Source organism: Haliaeetus albicilla, chromosome 20 (assembly GCF_947461875.1).
Source record: "Haliaeetus albicilla chromosome 20, bHalAlb1.1, whole genome shotgun sequence".
NCBI classification, from domain to species: Eukaryota; Metazoa; Chordata; class Aves; order Accipitriformes; family Accipitridae; genus Haliaeetus; species Haliaeetus albicilla.
The window spans coordinates 10926833-10948694 of record NC_091502.1 but is presented as its reverse complement, the minus strand read 5'-3'; the positions used below and the strand labels follow the sequence as shown (position 1 = coordinate 10948694).

The following is a 21862-nucleotide window of genomic DNA, read 5'->3' as shown; positions in this document are numbered from 1 at the left end:
AATCAAGGAGGGATTGCATGTAAGATGACTTAAACAATCATTTTTGCTTAAAGCTGTTATTAAAGTTTCAGATTTAATTGCGCAATGCCTATGCTCCAGGTACTAGGGTGGAGTCAACACAGGACAGAGTGCTTTCCCCATCAAGATGACGAAAAAATGCAAAGTCTTTCTTGCAGCACTAATCTTGGCCCATCATTGGGTCTTCATTTCCTTGGTCCACATGTTCCTTTTTTCCTAGGAGTAGGGAAAGTTCTGTGAAAGATCACATGAAACTTGTTTGTGCTGAGACATTTCAGTAGAAATCTACCTTTTTGATCTGGCCCCCAATGAAGAATAACCAGATGGCCTTTCCTGCTCCAGCCAATATCCTGTTCAGTCTAAAATCCTTACCTTGTATGCTTGCTCCCAGAAGATAGCCCACCTCTTTTCCCTAGACCAACTCTGATGTCCAGTCCGTGTATTAATAATAAGTTTCCAGTGCATTACACTACCTTCTCCTGATGCTGGTATGACTTTTAAATTCTCTTCCTCCCGTTCTTCCATCAGACTGCAGATCATCCTGGACTCTCTTCTTCCAGTGTCTCCCATATAAGAATATAAACCCAGACTTTTTCTTTAAAGATCCATCTACACAACAACTTGCCTGCAATAATATCCACAGGGAATACTACACAAAGAAGAGCATAAAAAAGCATTACAAGACCTGTAGCTGCTATACTTTCCCGGACTCCTGCAACAAAGGATTAGTGGCTTCCTGAGCTGACAATAGCATGCAGTACATGTTTAAAATCAGCTGATGAATCTACCCTCCATGAGCTTTTTCTAATTGCTTCTATATTAGTCTCTGAAATGTTCTGTTGGCACTGAAAGCCACAATTTGATTACACACTCTATGAAAAAAAGTACTTTCTCTTGCATTACTTGTTTTTAATCTGCTGCCTCATTAAATGCCCTCTAATTCTGGCATTGTAAGAAACACAGAATAATCATTTTCTATATCCTTTCACCATAGTATTCAGAGATCTTTATCACAGTCATGTCTTTTCAGACCTGGGCAATTCTTGCCTATTTAACTTCAGGAAGATATGCAACAGCTTTCATAATTGTTATTGTCCTTGTCTGTAGCTTTTTTTATTTCTATTGTATCCTTCTGTGCTGGAATTATCTGGACTGCATATGGGCGTTAAACTGAAGGCATTCCTTACATTCATAGAGTCACATAAATGAGCTTTATTGGACAAAGTAAGATCTCAAAATGCAGTGTAACATTAAGAGAAGAGTAACTCTCCCAGCTAGAAAGACTCTGAGAATTGTCTTTATCATAATTTTCTGGCTGACACACAGTGTTACCAAATCTATTGTGGAGCAGAACTGACTCTCACATACCAGAGTTATTCAAATTCCCATCTAAATATTCCGGAAAAAAATTCTGGAATAATTTTTAAGACAGGAATAGGCAAATTATCAGTCTCTTTCTTGGAAAATATTCACCGGGCTTAAAGCTAGCTGTGGCAAGGGCAACAATCCTTGAAATTTTAGAGAGGTTAGACCTTCCTTACCTTTAGCTTTAGCCACATAAAAGCCAAGCACATTTGGTACTGAAATGTCAAACTCCCCTGCCAACATTCTGAATTAATTGAAATTCATTTTCTCCCAGTAACACATTCCACAGAAAAATATTACAACTAATTCTAGTTAATGGCCTTCTGTAAAAAACAGCAGAGCAGAATGAGTCATATTCTCAGTTGAGGATATAGAAAAGATGAAGAAGGAATGAAAAAATGGGCAACATGAGCAGCATTTGTAAGGCTGATGACATTACAGCGTGCCAGCTTCCTTTGTTCTTGTGTTGGTAGGAATGGGCTAGTGTCGATATTTCATTGTAATGTCACCCGTTTTCTAACTCTTTTCTCCAGGACTGAAATCTGGTTCTGCTCTGTTGTTCTACAGAACCAAGAACTGAACAATCACTGGAAGAAATTAGCCATTATAGTATCACCCAAACCAGACATTTTCTTTCCAACAATCTGTTAAATTTCTTAAGCAGCTCTGCCTCAAAACTCCAAAAGTTCAGTTAAGAAAAAAGGCTTTGGTAAGGTTTTTACATGGCAATGTCCATGAAAACCAAAGCTTACATATCAAGGGATATATGCAATGTGTATTTAAGCATCTAGCATTTTGTTATAACATATTTTACTAGTTTATTGCTCAACAATACATTTAGATTTGTGGTATAAGGTGAGGTTTGAGAGCTAGGAGTGAAAAGAGGTTCTTTTCCACAAATATCTTCATTGACTTTTTGGACTGTTTCCAGTGAATTGGGTTTTAGTACATTTTAATTCTGCTCTCCATAGGTAAGCTGTCAACAGAAAAAAAGGCAACTTTCAATGATTCATCATGACTTTTAATAGACTTTTGCATGATTTATTGATGTAATTATACTGTAAATAACTAGTTGGACATTAAAGGGCAAATGAAATGTTTTATCTCTAACAGACAATTTGGAAATGAACAGTATAAATAGAAGATAGTCATCACCACTTTATTTTATGTCATTCCAATCTACTGTCAATTTCTTTTCATATACAAATTCAACTTTTTTGTAATCTTGAATACCTAGAAATCTTGCATAATGAAGCATGTTATTTACACTGTGTGTGACTCACAAATAATTACAAATAAAAAGTATACAAAATGATTAAAATGTATCATTACATGAAAAGCGAGGAAGATATAGTAGATGTTCTGATTAACTATAAATGCTTACATTTTTGTACATATATTTCTAATCTGAAATTGCTAGATGATATATCCGATGATTTTGATCAGGAATACTGGTTCTTATGCCTGCACTACTGGAGAGGAAGCAATATTTCCAGATGTAATGAGCCACTTAAGAAACATTTATGAAACTGCATAGGATGAAATGTAGTCATTTTAGAAAACAAAAATAAAATATTTGACATTGTAAAATATAAGCAATTTAATTCATGCCATACAGATACATTGTATATTAAACCAATACTGTAAGATGGCATTGTAAATAAACCATAACAGAGCTATAACATTTTAAAAATAAGCAATTCACATGGCATTTGTATCATAAAATAGCAGATGTATAACATTATTTACATTGCAAACCAAAGAGATAGTAACCCCATGAAACCACAGCAAACAAATTGTTCAAAACATTGATCACAGACCTGATTCATAAAATATGTAGGAATGTGTGTAGAATGTATGGAAAAATAAGTCCTTAGATATCTGAAATGCTGCATTAGATACTGGGTGTGCAACTCCCATCTACAACCATACGATGAGGTATGGCCGCAGTCCCGTCACCCTTGCTCACAACATTTGCAGAAGGCTTGGCCAAAGCAAGCACTGCATGAGGCCTCCATGTCCTTTAAGTTACCTGTTCACCTGAGCACACACAGGACTGCAGCCTAAATGGCCCATGTAACTAAGCTTTAAATCCAAATGCAGGTCAGGGGAAAGTGCTGTCTTGCTCCTACGTGGAATGTGTTACACATTGATGTGCCGGACTATGGTTCTGTTTACAGGCTGAGCATTACCCAGCAAATATAACAGTTGCAGTATCAGACCATGGATGGTTTTGTACAGCAAGGAGCATAGGGTATGGTTTCAATGCTCTTTGCAGACTTTAGCCCAAACAAGGACTCCTATTGGGTATAACAGGAGTCACATGGGTTTGCTTTGCAAGGATTACCAGGAGTTAAGAAGCCTGCAATTGTTCAGAACAGGGGGTTTCTGGCATGGCAGTACTGACCAAGGTTTTGACTGTGCTGCAATAATCTGCTTTATTTGTGAAGGCTTAGGACCACCACAGATCAGTCCTAATTCACAATAACATTCAAAGTTCCTACCACAAAACCTTGCTGGAAAGTGAACCCTACTTGGCAAGTCCTGACAGGTATTTGGGTATTGACCATTTCAGCAACGAATCTTTAAACAATGGTTATTAAAAAGGACAGTCAGCTCCAGCCCCATGGCAGTATTATAGCTACTCAGCATAAAATTTACCTATGGAAACTCAGATACAGCTCCTATGAGACAGATCATCAGGGCTGACCACTGTATTTGAACGGTGTTAGTTCCACATGCGGTGATGGCAAAGAAGGAGGTTTAAGAGAACATGAAGTTTGATAAATGAGCTCTACCTCACAATCCCCCTCACTTCTCTTTCTTTTTTTTTTTTTTCTTCTTTACTTATTGTTCAAGATGATAGTTTTCATGACACAAGACAGAAGAGGTGGTACAAATCATGTACTCCTGCCAACATCTGAAATTCCAAATGCTGCAACTTCCGTGTTTTTCCTCAAGACTTGCCAGACTGAAATACATGACCAGTCTGCACTAGCTGAGCAATGTGTCAACATGTGTTGTGCCTATACACATCAATTCTACAGCATGAGATGAGTCCAGTACACTTGCAAAGTTGGTCGGCCCCTAGCAGTAAACCCAACATATCCATACAAAACTCTTCTCACCAAGATACAGAATTGTTCTGCACATGTTTAGTGTGGCCTTTTATCCAGGATTTCCAGACATCAGGCAGCCCAACTCAAGCTATTGACATGGTTGAAGAGATGTCAAAATATTCCAGACAGACAAAAAAGGTATCACAAAAGAGATAAACCAGCTACTCATTCATGAGAAAGCAAGTCTGCAACATACTACCAGATGCAGTCTTCACATATGAGAACTCGAATAATGCAAAGACACAGACTTAAACTAATTTTTTGCCTTTATAAATGATGGGAGAAGAATAATAAATACAGTCTGGATGGTATCTTGAACACCCGGCACTGTAACTAAACTGGTACATTTAGTATCATGTTATTGCAGTGCTTAGAAAACCAAGCTCTGTCAATGACTTCCAGCAAATTAGCTACATTTGTGACATTGAAAGTCAGTCTGGATGGACTTGGCAGCTGGACTGCATTTACTAAGTAATTCGGACAAAGTAACCAGGTAACTCTTTTTGCTTTGAAGCTCTACTGGCTTCAAATGAGAGAATGTGAGGGAAGAAATAAATATTTTATGAGCAACTGTTATGTGTATCAGCAAAGTTTAATGAGAAAAAAAAAGAACTCAGTAACTTCCCTATTGTTCTACTTTTTTTAGCAAACTACACACATTTCTTGTGTGTAAAAATTCTGGATTTGTCTTAATGTTTTGCCTTCTTTGAACACCTCTTCAGTGACTTATACTACTACTTACTGACAAAAATTAATTAATGTGACCTATCTACCAGAGGACTAGGTCAAACACGGGAAACCTGTATGATTTTCTTTTTTTTATATCCAGATAATTTCTCCATTACAGCAGACTTCCAGATAAAATGGGAAGCAGAAATTAGAACAATTTTTGATGAAGGCTGGTGCCAGTGTCCATGGCAGAGGCTTAATCAAATATGTCTGTTACAATGACTCAAGAAACTTTGCTAAACTGAATAAGCAATGCAAGATCTTCAGAACTTACTCAGCTGAACTTCAAAGGGTTTTTGTTGTTTTACTGATCACTAATAACTAATAAATGAGATTTTGGATCCATTTATCTTTATGAATCAGGTACTGCGCAAAGGTCATGCACTCAAATAGCTCATTACTTTTCCCTTTCAAATGCATTAATGGGGAATCAGAGTAGGATGGAGCCCACCACAAGTTAACTAGAAGCAAGAGAAAAGAGTATTTGTTGACAAGAAATGTTACTGTTAGTATTTAGACAAGGCAAAACTTCTTAGCTTGGTCCTGTGAAGAACAATAAAACTTGTATTTTGATTATAAACATTTATATGAATACTAGCCTAAAACTAGAGGCATTGAAATAGAAGCTGTATAGTATATTGTATATTGCTTTTCTTATAGAGTATACCTTTTGTTTCTAATATGGTGACAAACAAGTAAAATCTTTCAGGACAAACTAAAAGGACCTCATTGTAACAAACACCATTATAGCAGGTCACACTATGAAAGCAAGATGTCAAGTCACAACACAGTGCAGGCATGCCATTAAAAGATAATTTGGAGTACTCTTAGAAGGCTGTTTTATCCTTCTGCTATCTGTTAACAACATGCCTGCATGAGTTTTGTAAAGTTTTTTCTTCTTGTTTGAGGCCTTCATGGCTTTGAAAAAAGGAAGGGTAAAAAAGGCAAACTGTTTGCCCTCAATTACATTTTGCAAGAATCATCACCAAAGTCTACTCAAAAAGAGGCAGAAAGAGAAAATGAAGAAGTATCAATAGAAGCTGAACAGAAAAAGGCCGTTGTTTAACAAATGATTTGTTTCTTCTAAACAAGGCCCAGGCTATTGGCACTGTCTGCATTTGCTAGAAACAAGAAGTGGCTTATCAGGAGGAGATTCAGGAAAGGCATTCACTGATCTCTCTAGCTTGCAAGATTACAGATAGCATCTGCTTTTCCATTTCCCAGCAACACATGGAGAAAGACCCCTTGCTGTATGGAGGCCTGTGTAAACAGTTACTCACAAAACAGTGATTTTAAAACAAGAAGAATAAACTTTAGGTTACATTTTTTTTCAGAAGCTCATAGGGTCACAGCTATCAAGATATACATTCTGTTATAGGAAAAGCAGTACAAATGTTAAAGCTTTTAAGACCATATGTAGTTCACTGCACACACAATTTTCCCATGGCCTACACATATGGCACATCGATTTATTACATAGACTCATGTTCCCATAGAGGGATTAATACTGAATTCTGCTGTGTATACTGGTGCTGCGGCCTTGAATAACTTGCTCAATGACACAATACAGGCCTGGTTAGTACATATATTATGCACTTCAACTGCTCGCAGTCAAAGACATAAATGACAGAACCAAACTTCACTGTTTTGTTTTCAAGTAGATAAGTCTTTGGTTAGTAGTAAATTCAGTTGGTTTGGGGAAGCAATCATAACTGAAATAGTAATTTTCAACCAGAGGTACTTGCTGTAACTTCCAGACCACTAAGACTGCCAAATGAATCCCAATAAAAAAACTGAAATACAGCATGCGATAGTTTGTATGGACTCTGCTTCTGTTGGCAGGTGGATTCCTTTGCTGAACAGCTAGGACAAGTAGCTAGACTCGATTTTGCAATTACTCCCTTGGTTTCAGTGTGGGAAGGTCTTGGCTTATATGCTTTGCTGAGCTTTTCTGTCCATGCTAGCTCACAGTAAAACTCTAACCTGCTACATCCCTTCCCAGTAGATTGCAGGCTGATGTTTTAAAATAATGTTCAGATCTACATAGTACTAAAATTAATCTCTTAACCATTAAGTTGACAGAAATGTCTAGGGACACCACCTTACCTCCTCTGCATGTTACTAAAATGGAAATACTGTCATTAATTAGATTATCCTTGTGTCTGTAAGAAATTTTATACAAACTGCTTCAGTGCACAAACATCACAGTGCTCTAAACCCTAATAGAGCTCTAGTATTATTTAATGGCATCAAATATTATTTTAATGCTAAGCATCCTTTGTTGATAGTGCAAGGTTGTAATCTTGTTACTTAGTGCAGAATGCTTGTACAAGTCTCTTCAGAGAAGCTTTATAGAACAGACTAAAACAGTATTACAGAATTACACAAAAAGCATTTCCACCCAGGGGAGATTGGTCCATTTCTACAGGAGTGCAGACTTTGAGGTGATCAATCTTCACATTTTAGGAGTACCAACTATTTTTATCCAGCTTGCAAAACAAAGATGTTTGAAACAAGATGAGCAGCAATTCTCAGCATTCATAAAGCTGAGATTAAAACTGCACTGCACTGAAGTGCTCCTTCCCTTTGTTCTGCTCTTAGTAAATGACAGACCACCAATATGCAACTCATAACTCTTACTAAAAATTCCCACTCCTAAAACTGAGCATCATGAACGTGAGTGAACACCCATCTTCCTACAACAATCCAAGTTTTTTACTCATACCTACAACTTACCTTCACATATGTCTGGCCCTGTTATTGGAGCTGTTTGTGACCATCTTAGGAATTAGCCCTCAGATTTTACTTTGGCAACACTGAAATCAAAGGGAAAAGTTGAAACATACAACTTTAAGGCATCAAAGATTAATCATCCTCTAGAGTTACCTGCAGAGGAAATGAAGATGAGCCTGAATGAATTGCCAGTTAAATCACCAATTTCAGAATTACAATAGGGTCCTGGAAGAAAGGTTTAAACAAGTATCAGAAGTATGAGATTTTCTGTTCATGGTTTCATGAATTTCATGGGTTTTCCGTTAGGTGGGAGAGTCAGCATTGCAGTGACAGACAACTGAAAAATTGTTATCAGTTCTTCTGGGCAAGATACTGCATGTGAAGTTCAATTTGTTTTCAAAGGCTTTGGGTAGAGGCTGAACTATGACTTGATGGGCTCAGGCTGTGAAGTGCATGCCAATAACATTAGCTTGTTTTGCAAAAGTTTCTCCTAATCATTAATTTATCTCACTGAAACAAATATAAACCACCAGAAGATTTTTAGTGGCATTCAGTTCCTTCTCTAAAGCTGGCCATACAGGCAGAGCAAAGTGGCAAAGAGAATGAGGGGATTATTTGTAGCTGTGAAACATTGGTTGGAGTCTCCAGTATGGTGGTCTGAAACAGCTTAACATTCGTGTGTTGCACCAGTGGATTGCACAAGCAGACTACACACACTCTTCAAAACACTATGGAATCCTGGAAAGAGGAACTGCAGAATTTTAGTAAACTGGGAAAGGTTAAAAACAAATCAAGAAGGGATGTAAAGTCAACCCTAGCAGTGAAGCCCGCTATATTAAAAAAAAAACCACCAGTATTAGTTCTCTTAAAATGGTCGGCTGAAAAATTCCTGTGTTATTAATCTCTGAGCTCTAATGTAACTGAGTATTAACAACTTAAGGGATGATGATGACCATACCTCTCACCAAAGCAAGGATGGATGCCAAAGATGCATGATTTGGTTCAGAGCAATCCCAAGAGTAGGTGATAATATATCCATAATATCTCAAGACAGCTATCAATCAGACACAGCAATGTCCACATATTTTGTAATTTTTATTCCTAACTATTTTTCTACATATTTAACCAGTCATATAATGTTCTAGAAAATACAAAGTATGCCATGAAATGTGTACATAGTGTGTAGGATGTGCAATGCAATTAACTGCTGGTGCTGCTTATCCTGACATTTCAATTTCACAACTGAACCTTAGCACTGCAGTAATAATGGTACACAGTGAATGCCAGATAAGTGGTATTGATGCTAACTGAATCCCAAAATCAAGATTACTCTTAACCTCTCCAAGCATGATGACCAAAGGCTTCTGCAAGAACAGAATTTGCAAAAAGGACTCTAGCTTATAAGATATCTAAAAGACAATGAGCATAAATACTTTACAAATATTTTTCACAGTGATTTGATTTGTTGACCTAAGTTATTATTTATACCCTACACTTGTCAATGCCTCAGATCTGAAATGCAGAGATTTTATAAAAGGTGCACAGAAAAGACACATACTACAGAAAGAATTTCTAAAGAAAGTGGCGAAGATTATTCCTGAGCTGTACATAGGTCTGCTTCTGAATATAAAAGTAAAAAGAATTACTTAAGTCATAGTACAAACTGCATGCAACTTCTGCCAGCCCTGTCGTCAGCTGAGACCCAGCCTGTACCTTGGAGAAATTTTCACCTTGACCAGACAGGTTGAGGCTCCCTATCTGCAGTGGATTGCTGCTCTTTCAGGGTCATACACAGTATGGTGGAATTGCTCTGCTATGGAAAATAATAAATAACTGAAGAAGAATGAAGAATAAAGAAGAGTTTTCTCTTTTTTTTTTTTAAGTCCAAGCAAGTAGTAATACAAATTTGCAAAATCACGGCATAAAAGAGAATTCTTTAAAATGCAAATGTTTGATGTAATGAAAAATAATTATCCCCTTTTTAGTAAAGATATGCTGAGGTTTGGAAAGTTGCTTTCACTGTAGCTCTGTTATTAGATTTGGGCTTTGGGAGTTTAGTTTTTATTTTTCAGTTTAATAAGTTTAGCGGTAAATTATCTCCCCCCCCCGCAAAGAAGATAAAAATGTTAAGCCGAAGACTCTTCTTTTTCAGTATTCAAATAATGGCTTAAACATAATGACTTTCACTGCCTAACTTGAGGTACATGACATTGACATTGTGGCCAAACTGATTCAGCTGATAAAGCAGCAACCGCAAGGTGTATCTGGAAGGTGAATAAAACAGAATGAAGACTATTTTTAATGTAATTTTATGTGTAACTTGCTTTGAGTTGAGCATTTTTTGTTGCTTTTTCTCCAGATGTTATGGTATTTTGATATACCTTCACCTCTGTTACTGAATTCATCCTTCTCTGGCAAGTGCATAATGTCTATTTTTAGCTCCGTGAGCTACTAATCCAGTTTCTCTGACAACTGCAATTTGTTGGAAGAAATGAGTAGTGTCACATTTTCTCAGAGCTATGAGCCCATTTGAGAAATTAGCTTCTTAGCTGACCTTTAAAGCAAGTGAGAATAATGTGCCTGCAATTCCACAGGGTTTGGATTTCATTATCACAGCAGTGTGTATGAGACAGGATGCCCCTGCTACACAACTTTGCCTCTCTGTTTTGTTTTCCCGTAATTATAGCAACTGTTTACTGTACATGGAAAATCTGCAAGTTTTCTCAGCTCTTGAGGACAATACTATTTCTAATTCCTTTTCTCTGGAGAGAGTGACAGTTCACAGTGTGGAGAACTGCATACTATTGCTTCTTCCCAAGAAGGACTTTCCCATGGCCTCCCTAACCATGACTGCAGTGAAAATTGCCACAGATGTCAAAGGATCAAAGTGGCAATTGCAAACGGAAGAGAGAAGCATGGGAGCGGTACAGCAGAGTGGCAGCCCTGGTCCTTCCCACTCACCTCTGGTTCAGAGCCTGACCCAAGATCCTGTTGGAGAATCTGGGTACTCCAAGGGTGTAAAAACACAAGTAGAATTTAGGACAGGTCAGACAGAAGCTTTAGTAACTATGATCCTAGTGAGAGAACATTTGGCCAGCACCTCCCCCTCTGCTCCCCTCTTCTTTCCCTAGTGATTGCAGAGACCAGCCTACATACTGTTTCAGAAAAAAGAAAGAGGTGAGGAAAAACAATCATTTAAATGTTAAGAAAACCAGATATCCACTCCTGGGAGGGATGGACTCCTTAAGTAGCTTGCTAACTGCCACTATTCTAAGAAGGAATCAAGCAGTAAATAACACGATGATATGGAGAGATGGCTCTTGGTGGAGCCTATAGGAGTGGCACACCAGTATTATCTTTGATCAGAAGTGGGCAGTTGGAAACAGTCACAGATTGTTAGTTTTTAGTTGAAAGGAATGTTCTTTTAATTATGATAAACTTCCTAGCCAGACCTCTCAAATATTAATAATTTTATCACCACACCCCTTTGAATCTCTGGTTGAAGCCTGGCCCTTGCCCCTGTTGTGTTTCTCTCCATGTATATTTGCTGTTCTATCCTATTACATCCTCTCATTCTTATCAGCAGTGGAATTCATCTAACCTACAGTATGACAGTTAATCTGAACTAGTCCTGCACCTCCACACTGTAGTCACTGGGGAGAGAGAGAAGAGCACATCTAAGGCAGTGGTTTATCTCATCCTTAACACTTCCTCCTGGAACAATCATTCTTTGAGATGCCAGGATGTCTGCACTGACTGTAGAGGGAGCTGACCCAACTAGGTCAGACCAAACATAATTTTTAAATACCTAAATTTAGGTTAGCTGAATTTCACTCAATCTTACAGCAATTCCCCAAACCCTTGGTGCTCCAGAGTGTAATAGGCCCCAGTGCAACTTGGGCAGAGTAAGACATAAGAAAATTTAGCAATATTCCAGCATCAAAGACATTAATGGCTGCAACTTAGTGAAGTGTTAATTTTCTAGCAAAGCAATATAAACGCCATGTATTGGGATGGGAATTTTGTCTAGACTGGGCTTTGTTTAGACTTCAGTAAAAGGACAGAATGCTGACACATGTTAGGAAGCACATTTAAAGCCTTACTTTGGGATGCACTGTATCTCTTAATATGCTCTAAACCAAGTGAGTTAAATGTAGGCCCTACCTAACATGATCTACTTTGCATTTTTGCAGAAGGTGCTTGGTGAAATACTGCTCTTTTTTGAAATTAACTATAAACAACTGTTGGTTGAATGTGCTTTTGGAAACCCCATATATAGGACTACTTCTGAAGGAATGGCATGAATTGTAGATTATGTCATAGACTTTGTATCTTTTTGTTATGATACAACAATCTTCCAAGCGTTCTTTCAGTTCAAGCATTTCTAAACAATATTTACTTACAAAGCAGAAGACCTTCCATTTTTTTAAAGTGCTAACATTTAAGTACCATATCCCTACACACTTTTTAAAAGGTATTCTTACTATCACGTCCAAATTTCTACCAGTTGGCGAAGTACCTCACTTGTACTGTTTCACATCTAGTTTTGCATTCAGTATCGAAACTCATGGAGGAATTGTGGCTCCTACCTCCAGAAAAGTCAAATGATACAAAAAAGTGGGACATTCTTTGCATTTTGCATTTATAATTTTTAGACTTTCTTTTTCCCACACACTTCTTCTCTGTAACTAAAGATTCAACTCTTATTTAAAATACAAAGCAATTTTCTCTCCTCCAAAAACAGTGCATTCCTCATGCATTTCCACTAAAACTCTAAGGATTATGGACTCTGAAACTCATCCTAATGCCTTGAGAGTTCATGACATTAAGTAAAGCAGTTTCTTGCGTTTTGCATCACACCCAGAATACTCTCTGGGTCATCCAACTTCCAAATACATGAAAGCTGAGAATCTGCAGCACATCTACGTACAGCAACTCTCCCCTACACACATACTTTACTTTGTTCAAATGCTTTCTCTCTGTTGGCTTCTTACCTATACACTTGCAGGACCTGTGAGAAGTTTCTGGAGAGCAATGATTAGACTAGCAAGCACGTGGAACTTGACTGAGAGATGTAATGAGAAAGTAAATCTTAGACTCAGCTTGACACTCCCTCAGCAGATGAGCTAAATTGTATGGAGTTGGCTGGGCAGTGCTTTCTTCCTTAGGATCCCTCAGAACTTTATAAAGGTCAGTAACGAGCCTCATCCCCACTGAATACCAGAACATTCATATGCTCACAGCAACACATCTGGGAGCATCATCTGGAAAAAAGGTGTAAAAAACTGCATAGATTAGAAACAATTCCACATTTCATCATCCATCACAGGTTAGCACTAGGAAAATGCACCATTGCTGCTGGTTGGAATTTTAGAATTTGCTTTCATACATCATTATGGACAATATTTCAAAGGAACATAAATGATATGGATTTATAACCCACATTTCCAAAACTTATTTAGGCATTCAGAAGCTCAGGAACATTTAGAAAAGTTAGGTTCAACCTTCAGAAAGAGATTGTGTTTAAGCACAGAAAATGGGATTGAGTGACTTTGAAAATTTTACTTCCTCCTTCTTAGCAAATGGAAATAACCTGAACCAGGCAGCTGTGCTTTAAGTGTACAGTTTCAGAATTATTTCAACCAATCAGAAATGCCACAGAAACTTTTAAAATAAATATACCTGTCCGTACCTCTTCTTTATATGATCTGTTGTCTCACTTGAAAAAACTCTCCATAGTTATTTATTCCTGACCATGTTTTTCTGCAATAAGTTCAGAAACTCTGATATTGATTTAACAGTATGTTCTAGTCTCATTAGGGAAAGAAAAAATAATACCTTAGAGGTATACTGGTAATAAACAAATGCCAAAGTGGATTAAACAGCATTCCTCCTCTCTGAGTATTAAACAGTTTTAGCATCTATTTACTGTTGTGTATAAAGCAGAAGTTATCCATTATATATACCTGCCTGTTTTATTGCTCATATTTATCATTCCTTGGTATATCTTACATATATTACTGGTACTGCTGTTTCTAGGATGAGAGACCAGTCCTACTCCACAGGAAGTCTTTAAAACACTCTGTTTACAACTAAAACTCTTTTCTAATCCTGCTCTATAGTTCTGATTCTGCTCTTCCTTATTTAAGTAAGTAGCAACATATATTTTTAGAAAACTAACAAAAAGACAACGCCTCACAAAATCAAATGATTCCACTACATACTCTTCTCCCCTGGGAAAGAGGATGGAAGGACAAACAATACGTGACAGGGTGTTATTCTGCCATTTAATGTTCTGCTAAAAGGCGGAATATTAAGGTGATAGGTGTTGTACAAGAATCTACACAGAACAGACTAGCATGGCTTTACTTATTGCTTCAAGAGTAGCCATTAGAGAGTATTGCTAGGGAATAATTACCTAGAAAACAAGTAGCTCAATGTGAGACCTCCTGCTAATGGGAAGTTAATGTTGGGCCTACAAATTCATAAAAATGCAAAAAATATATGTTAATGATAACCTGGCAACTATCTCTCTGCTCTTTAAAATTTATATATCTTATTGCTATCTTTACTACAGGATAATTAACAAGGTTTATGTAGGCATTCTGGCACATGGTTCGGGTGAAAGTGGCATGGAGGTTTTGCATAATTGGGCTAGGATCTCAAAGCTCAAAAGCTTTTCTAAATCACAGTCCTAATGGCATCCAGGAGTTGTGATTGGCAGTGCTGATATCGTATGTAAAGGGTTCAGATATCAGAAGGAAGAGATTTCCAGAACTGCAGTAGCCCCTCTTCTTGACAGTCACCATGGGTACCATATCAAACCTTCATTCATCCTGGAATATGCTTATCTATCCCTCTGCCACTTAGCTTGATTCAATTTATTTTGGCCAATGAAAACTCTGAAAAGCAGCAAGATTAAAAGATTTGAGACACAGGGAAAGAGCTTAATTCAGTGAGATCAATCTTACTCATCTTGGCCATCTTAAAAAATAGATGTCTAGTTTAAGTTTGCCATCTGTGGTCACTGAGAAAGTTAAGCACACCCAGGGATTTAGGCAGCCTCATGCTGTGTCTAGAGCAGAGGGGACAAGCGCCTAGAGCACTTACCTGTCCCCCACTCTTCAGAGGAAACTTGATTCTTGGATTGTTAAAGCTAAAGTGGGCCAGAGAGATGAAGGCAGAAGCGAGCACGGCTGCAGCCGAGGCAGCCAGCATGTCCCTCTCGAATCCCTTTCACTCCGCTGCTTCCCTGCTAGCCATAAAGCAGGGAAGACACTTGTTTCTCTGAAATCCTGTGTCTTCTCTTTTTGTCCAAAATAAAACATGTTCAGTCTCACTCTGCCTTTGGAAACTAAAATCCCAGGAGCAAACAGCCGGTTTAACATCTGCCTCCACTGATCCTTTTGTTAAGGCTGCCAGCAAAGTTGCCATTTTGCATCACTTACTGTATTGGCCTCTCTAATGTGAACTCCAGCCCACAGGGAAGCAGACTGAGATGCCTCATGCTGTTTTTCAGAGGCCATTTTGTTGCTATAGTGACATAGTGATAACAACCTGGACCATGGATAACTGGAGATCAACGTTTCTAAGCCACAGGAACAAGTCAGCATCTGCAGAGGTGAATGATCTGTTGCCTACGTTACATTCCCCTGTTTCACTGTTCTACTTGCTTTCACGCACGATTAATAGCCAAGCCATGAAAGATCAATCATGTATATGAGGTTAAACAGTTTACAGATTTTTGTTGTAAGGCTGCTCATGCATTGCAAATTAATAACATTGTTAAGGAGTAGCTCCTAGCTGCATGGATAAATTTAGTGCTTGGGAAAGCTAAAAACGTGCCATGGACTGTTAATGTACTGACTTTACCCAAATGCACCAGTGACAACTTGCACTGCAGTCATCTCCCTCTCTAAGGATGTGAGTGCCTGCTGTGTCACCGTAGCAGTTTTGTCTTTGCTGCAAAGAGTAAGATCAGCCCTTTAATCACAGTTATTGTTTAGATATAAGCAGCCATGTCAACAACAGATGCTAATGAGAACAATAATAGGAATTACACATACAGGATGCTAAAGGAAGGAAAGTGGAGGTCTTCTGAAAAGCAGAAGCCTGACCGAGAGCAGGAAATAGCATGCAAGGTGATGAAATTATGAACAGTAGCAGGAGCTGATCAACTCCTGCCTGTCGAGTCTCCTGCACACTCAGCATCTTCAATTCATCCACAGCCTCTACTGTGGATGCACCCTCAATCCCAGTAAAGTGCTATGAATAATGTATTACCTTCAAGGAAGGAACCAACTGTTTCTGAATTTCACAAGCTTTTTTATGCTTTTTGTTTTGTTGCTAATTCAAGCATGTTGCTATTTCCAATATTTCACATGTATAATTTTGCAAAAGATCACCAGAACCCAAAATGAAAGGCAGAAGCTCTGAGACTGCATTAGGATAGGGAATTAGCTCACCTCAGTGAGCTCTGAGCACTCAGTAGAGCTGAGGTAGTGGCCTGAGACTGGAAGAGGAAAATCCAGAAAATGCCGTAAATTTCCAATGCTGCTGTTGGATTACAGACTTCTTGGCAGGACAGTTTACATGAAGCATGCAAGTGTGACAGCTTGTGGCAGCTGAAGAATCTGAAAGCTGTCCAGCAGTTAAACCTGCCCCAACAACTGATGCAGGTTTCATACCATTTTTAATTCAACACAGCAGTTTTGGGTGGTATTTTTTTTTCTTAATTTTTAAGTCATCTGGGATAAGGATCTATTCAGAGGAAGAAATATACAATGTGAAATTGGTTAGCAGAGTTTAAGCCTCAGTGCAGTGCTATGATAATTTTAAATGCATGCAATATGTGATGGTTCTGCACTGCTTGGTTTATACAGAAAAAAATTAAAGAGGGATGTTAATGGGAAACAGAGAAAAGTTGGTCACACACCTGATACTGCTGTTGGGCTTGGCAGGGAACACCGTAAGCACGGGAGGAGTCAGCATTGTGAAATGGCATATGCACGCACATGAACTACAGTAGGACATGCTAACAACTCAACTACAAGGATTTCTTCTTCGGAATAGGCAATTCCCATACAAGATTTCCAAGGTTTTAAAAGCTTTGGTTTTCTGTTTGCAGAGGCATGTTTCCAGGCTCCAAAATGCCTTTCCAAACAGACTCAGATCTGCAGCTGGATGTGGGAATGAGCAGTGAAGCCAAAACCACAACCACAGTTAATGACTATTGGTTCTTTGGAATTAAAACAGAAATATCCTGTGGGATCCTTCAAGAAAACGATACTTTGAGAGTCCTGGCAGAGCAGCAATTCTCCCATACAGAGGCTTTTGTCTTTGATTGGCAGATATTACCAGAGTGATGGTAGAACAAAATTTATCTACCACTCTGCCACTTCCATCACTATTTCCTTCTTGCTCTGAGTTCCTGACCTCTATGCACTGCATCACAGAAGAGCCTGTGTGATAGGGAGCTTTAAGCAGACAAAAAAATCTGACACAAGATCTGTAAAAAGTGCTCTGGGGGAATGACTGTTGCCTCTGTTTACTTAGGCCTCGTGACTTCTGTACAAGAAGTTGCCCACCCGTCTGCCTCTGTGGTCAGTCCATGGTCTCTAGTCCCTCTGAGCCTGGAGCAGAGGGAAGCTGCACAGAACAACTTTGCTGCAAAGAGACCGATGATGCCAGCTAGCGTCCTCACATCATCCTTCCTTTGCCTTGTACAAGCAATATGCAGTAGATCTCCTCCCTCTATCTTCAGAGAGGGTGGATTTGTTTTGTACAGAAGCTCAAGACAGCAGATGTTGCTACTTGCAGCTATGTGAAGAAACACAGGCATGTAAATTCTTAATCAGAGGAACAAAAGATCATCTGTTTTATAGGAAGGAAAATACTAGAAGAAAATTCCAACTATAGTATGTAACTTCTGCATCCATTTCAGCACCTCTAAACTCTTCACCTCATCATCCCAAGGTACAAAAACTCTGAGAACCTTTTTATTTATGAAGACAACACCAAGCAAATGAGAAAGTTTTGCGTATTGCTAAAAGGAAGTGTTGTTGAAGAAATGTTGAGTCTGTCTAATCACCTAATTGACTTCACGGCATCAACCTTGATAATAAATTTAATTTCACATCATAAAGGTGTCCAACAAAATAAATTTGCAACCTAATATTAAAGGCAACAGATGCAACTACTAAGTTAAAGTGTTGAAAATTTGTTTTACACATTTCTCACACCGAGATAGAAAAATGTCCCTAGAGAGTCCACACTTTTTTATTAACTTCCTTTGTCATAACACTGAAACAATTAACACAATACTTAGCATCAGTGCTGAAGTTCTGGACACATTACCTTTACACAAGCTTATAAAAAGCAGAGACTGTATATTCTTATACAGTAAATCTATTCTAATTTGCGGAGCTAGATTATTTATTTGCAAACATTGTCATTGTCTCCATGGTGATGCCAACACCAATTTTCAGGTTTTGCACTGATCTCTGCAATTATAAATTTCCTTATAGAATAAACAGTCTCTGAGAGGATGAGGATGGTGATACAAAATTTTTTAGATTACTTCTCCAATTTGCTTGTAGAATTAGCATTTATCCATCATTTCTCATGAAAATGTTTCCATAGATCTATCAAGATCAGCCACAGAATTAACCTAGACATTTCCTATTGGCAACTGTGAGAGACAAGTTATTGAGCTACAAGCTTTTGGTCTTAACCTCTATGTTTGTTCTCTTCATAAAGGACTACAGGCAGTGAAAAGAGAAAAAAGAGTTTGGCCAGAGACATTGGTGCTCTGACATCAGCACCTACTGAACAATAAGGATGTGCCAGTGAAGTCAGAATGAAATCTCAATCTGTCGATAGCTATTTGAAAAATTTTCCCTCTAGGGTACTAGGGAATGACATCAAAACCACAGCTTTATTAGCTAGGAAGTGATGTTCCTCCTCCAGTGGTGAAACATGAACTTTGCTCCATTTATGATTCTTGCATGTCTCACTGGTGTTTCCAGGAAAAAAAATACATGGTACATCCTGTGTACGTGCAAACTAACGGCTATAGGCTAAAACTTGTCATCCTACGCAGAAAACTCTCAGATCTGTAGTTTGGATGGAAATTCTGCAACCTCAAGCTCAAACACTTCTTGTTAAGTCATTTTTCAGATAGGCAGTATTGCTGCAGATGCTGTTTATCAAGATAGAGAAAACATTAACTCCTCCAATCCCAAGGATGCTCTAATATCAGTGGAAGAAATCTTTAACATCAGTGTTCCTCTAGAAAGCGAGGGAATTTCCATTTAAGTTTTTGGGATAATTCCCATGCATCTACCCTCTTCAGACAAGAAAAACAACACCCCTACATAATAACTTCAGATGTCCTTCACATGCTGAAGTCTGTATAGGTTCAAGATAGTCCTTTCTCATCCAGAAAGTCTTCATGGAAAGGAAGCCTGAAACATGTTCAGCACAGGCTAGTGGTGCGATGCTCACTACTGGTCACAGGGGAGAAATACAGCACTGTCATTCCCTCCACAGAAAGATCTAACTGGATAATCTGGATGTGTGGTGAAAGTTATTTACTTATTTTCAAAATGTGCCTCAAGTTATGACTACTAAATCCATAAGTAAACTCTAATTTCTGCTCCGGATTGTAGAAATGCAGAGCTTCCCCTAGTGCTGTTGAAAGTCTTATCTTTGATTTCAGTGAGCTTTGATCAGCCCCATGTAAAGTTAAGCCACTTCAGAATCACTGCACAACTGTTAACTAACAAATTGCAAGAGCAGAACAACATCGGCCCACTTCAGTATGACCCTAAAAAGTGTACACCTGCAAAGGAAAACTGACTGCCATTATTTTTGAAAAGGAAAACCTGAGAAATAAACAATGCCTGAAAATGTGCCTATTAGGGGACAGATCCACATCTTGTTACAATTGGATCCCTTGAAGACAAAAAAGCTATATTAATTTTTAACAGCAAAGAATTGGCCTTTTTTTTAAAATTGACATGGACTCATCTAAATCTTGAACTGCCATTTGCATTAAACCTGGGAAAGTATTGCCTACCCCTTTTCAGTGGTTTTTCTGTCTACATTAGATAAAGCAGGGGATCTTTCAGCCAATCCAGCAATAGAGAAAATTTCCAGATAAGCATCATTAATAACAGATAGGATTTTCAATAATCGAACTGGAGTAGGAGCACAAGTCCTATTAAAAAAATGTGGAAAACCAGTACCCAGAGAGCTTCCAGTGTCTGCTGGAATTCCTTAGAATAAGTTTTCACAAGATTAAATTTTTTAAAAAACTCCAGGACTTCTGTCAAAAATCAGTTTGGTTGATAATTTAGTGGGAAACAAGCCTCACTGAGCAGAACTTTTCTGTTTGTCAACACATTGATCTTCTACATTTTGTTTGCATTGTCCTGGAAGGACTGGACATACAGCACTGTAGGACAAATATTGAACATTATTTTATATAAGCAAGACAATGCTCATCTAAAGCTTTAGCATAAACATCAGGTAAAGAGATTTACCAAAGTGTTTTTTTCTGTAAAATGTCGATATTTTTGTTGCCAAAAAAAGTCAAAAAATGACTTCTTCCCACTTGTATAACAATAAGGTTTGATAGGTAGAATGTATGAAATATACAGTAGCTTCTTCTGAAAAGCTATCTAAGCTCATTCAGTTTACAGTATGTGGAATGTAATTATCCAGAAAGTGAAATATGTATAAAAATAGGTAAAATTCCTACAATATTTGTATTGAATTATAATTCCTCCTGCCAGGAAGGTTAAACAGGTCTACAGTATATGTATGAAATGTTTGTTCATAAAGTTAAAAAACATCATTACCTTACTGAAGAACGCATTAAATGTAGGAATGCATAATCAGAACTGACTCAATTCTGCTTAGCTGGTGCAAATCTACAGAGAACCATCATCCTTTCTGCACAAAACAAAACCAACCTCTAATTTGAGAGTTGGGGTTTTTTTGTTTTGTTTGGTTTTGTTTGTCATAGAGGGGCCAGACTGAAGTTTATGAAGGAAATTCCTCTGGAAGTACTTTGTTTTTGGGGTTTTTTTTTTCCCTATTCCCACTTTGTTTACTGACAGCAATCACCCACCTTTTAAAATGATTATTGCCTGACATTACATGGAGCTTTTACTGCTTGTTCAGAACAAGGCAGTGAAATAGAAAGAAACTCCAACTCCCCTGCCATGACCCAGTTCTGGGCTTGTGCTTTTTTGATGAGTCTTTGATCTGCAGCAGGCCTCATAGGCTAGTCTCCCGGAGGAACATGGTGCCAATGTTGTAAGAAACCTTTCTCACTCTGGCAGATGTGATGGAGGGTTTTGGCGGCTTCTGACTACTTCTGACTTCGAGGAAGTAACAGATCCCAGGAATTTCCTTTGGAAAGTTTTCTGGAAGCTCTTCACGGGAACGAGGGATAAAAATAAAATTTTCTTCCTTTTTCAAAAGCCTAGGGGAAAAAAAAAAACAAAACAGAGGGATATAAAAACCTGTAAAACAGAGTCCAGAAACATCTTTTTGGAAGAGATTGATCCTATGTGGTCCCAAATAAAAAAATGAGTTAAAAGTATTATGTAACATCTAAAAAAATCCTAAGCCAGGATCCTCAGCTGATGTATGTTAATTTAGCATCATCAACTTCAAGGAGGTCTGTTGACTAGATCAGCTGAAGAGATGGCCCAAATAAACACATTCTCTGAAAATCAGTGTCAGTATTCAGAAAGTCATGTACTAGAAAGGGAACGAAATTCATAATGATCATTATCCATAACATATCATTTGGCTCACTTAAAACACTCCAGTCTGGCCAGTTTTGCAGAAATTAACATTTCAGAGTGATGACTACCACTAGGTCT

At 38.1% G+C, this 21862-nt stretch overlaps 1 protein-coding gene across 1 annotated transcript in view; it reads right to left on the bottom strand.

The window, feature by feature from the left end:
- Nucleotides 1-2382: 2382 nt before the first annotated feature.
- GUCY1A2 (guanylate cyclase 1 soluble subunit alpha 2) overlaps nucleotides 2383-21862 on the bottom strand; it is a 177357-nt gene continuing 157877 nt past the window's right edge. Inside the window, exon 8 of the mRNA XM_069808272.1 lies at nucleotides 2383-21456. Coding sequence (XP_069664373.1) covers nucleotides 21249-21456 — 208 coding nt within the window. The 3' untranslated portion in view covers nucleotides 2383-21248. The remainder of the gene's footprint in view (nucleotides 21457-21862) is intronic.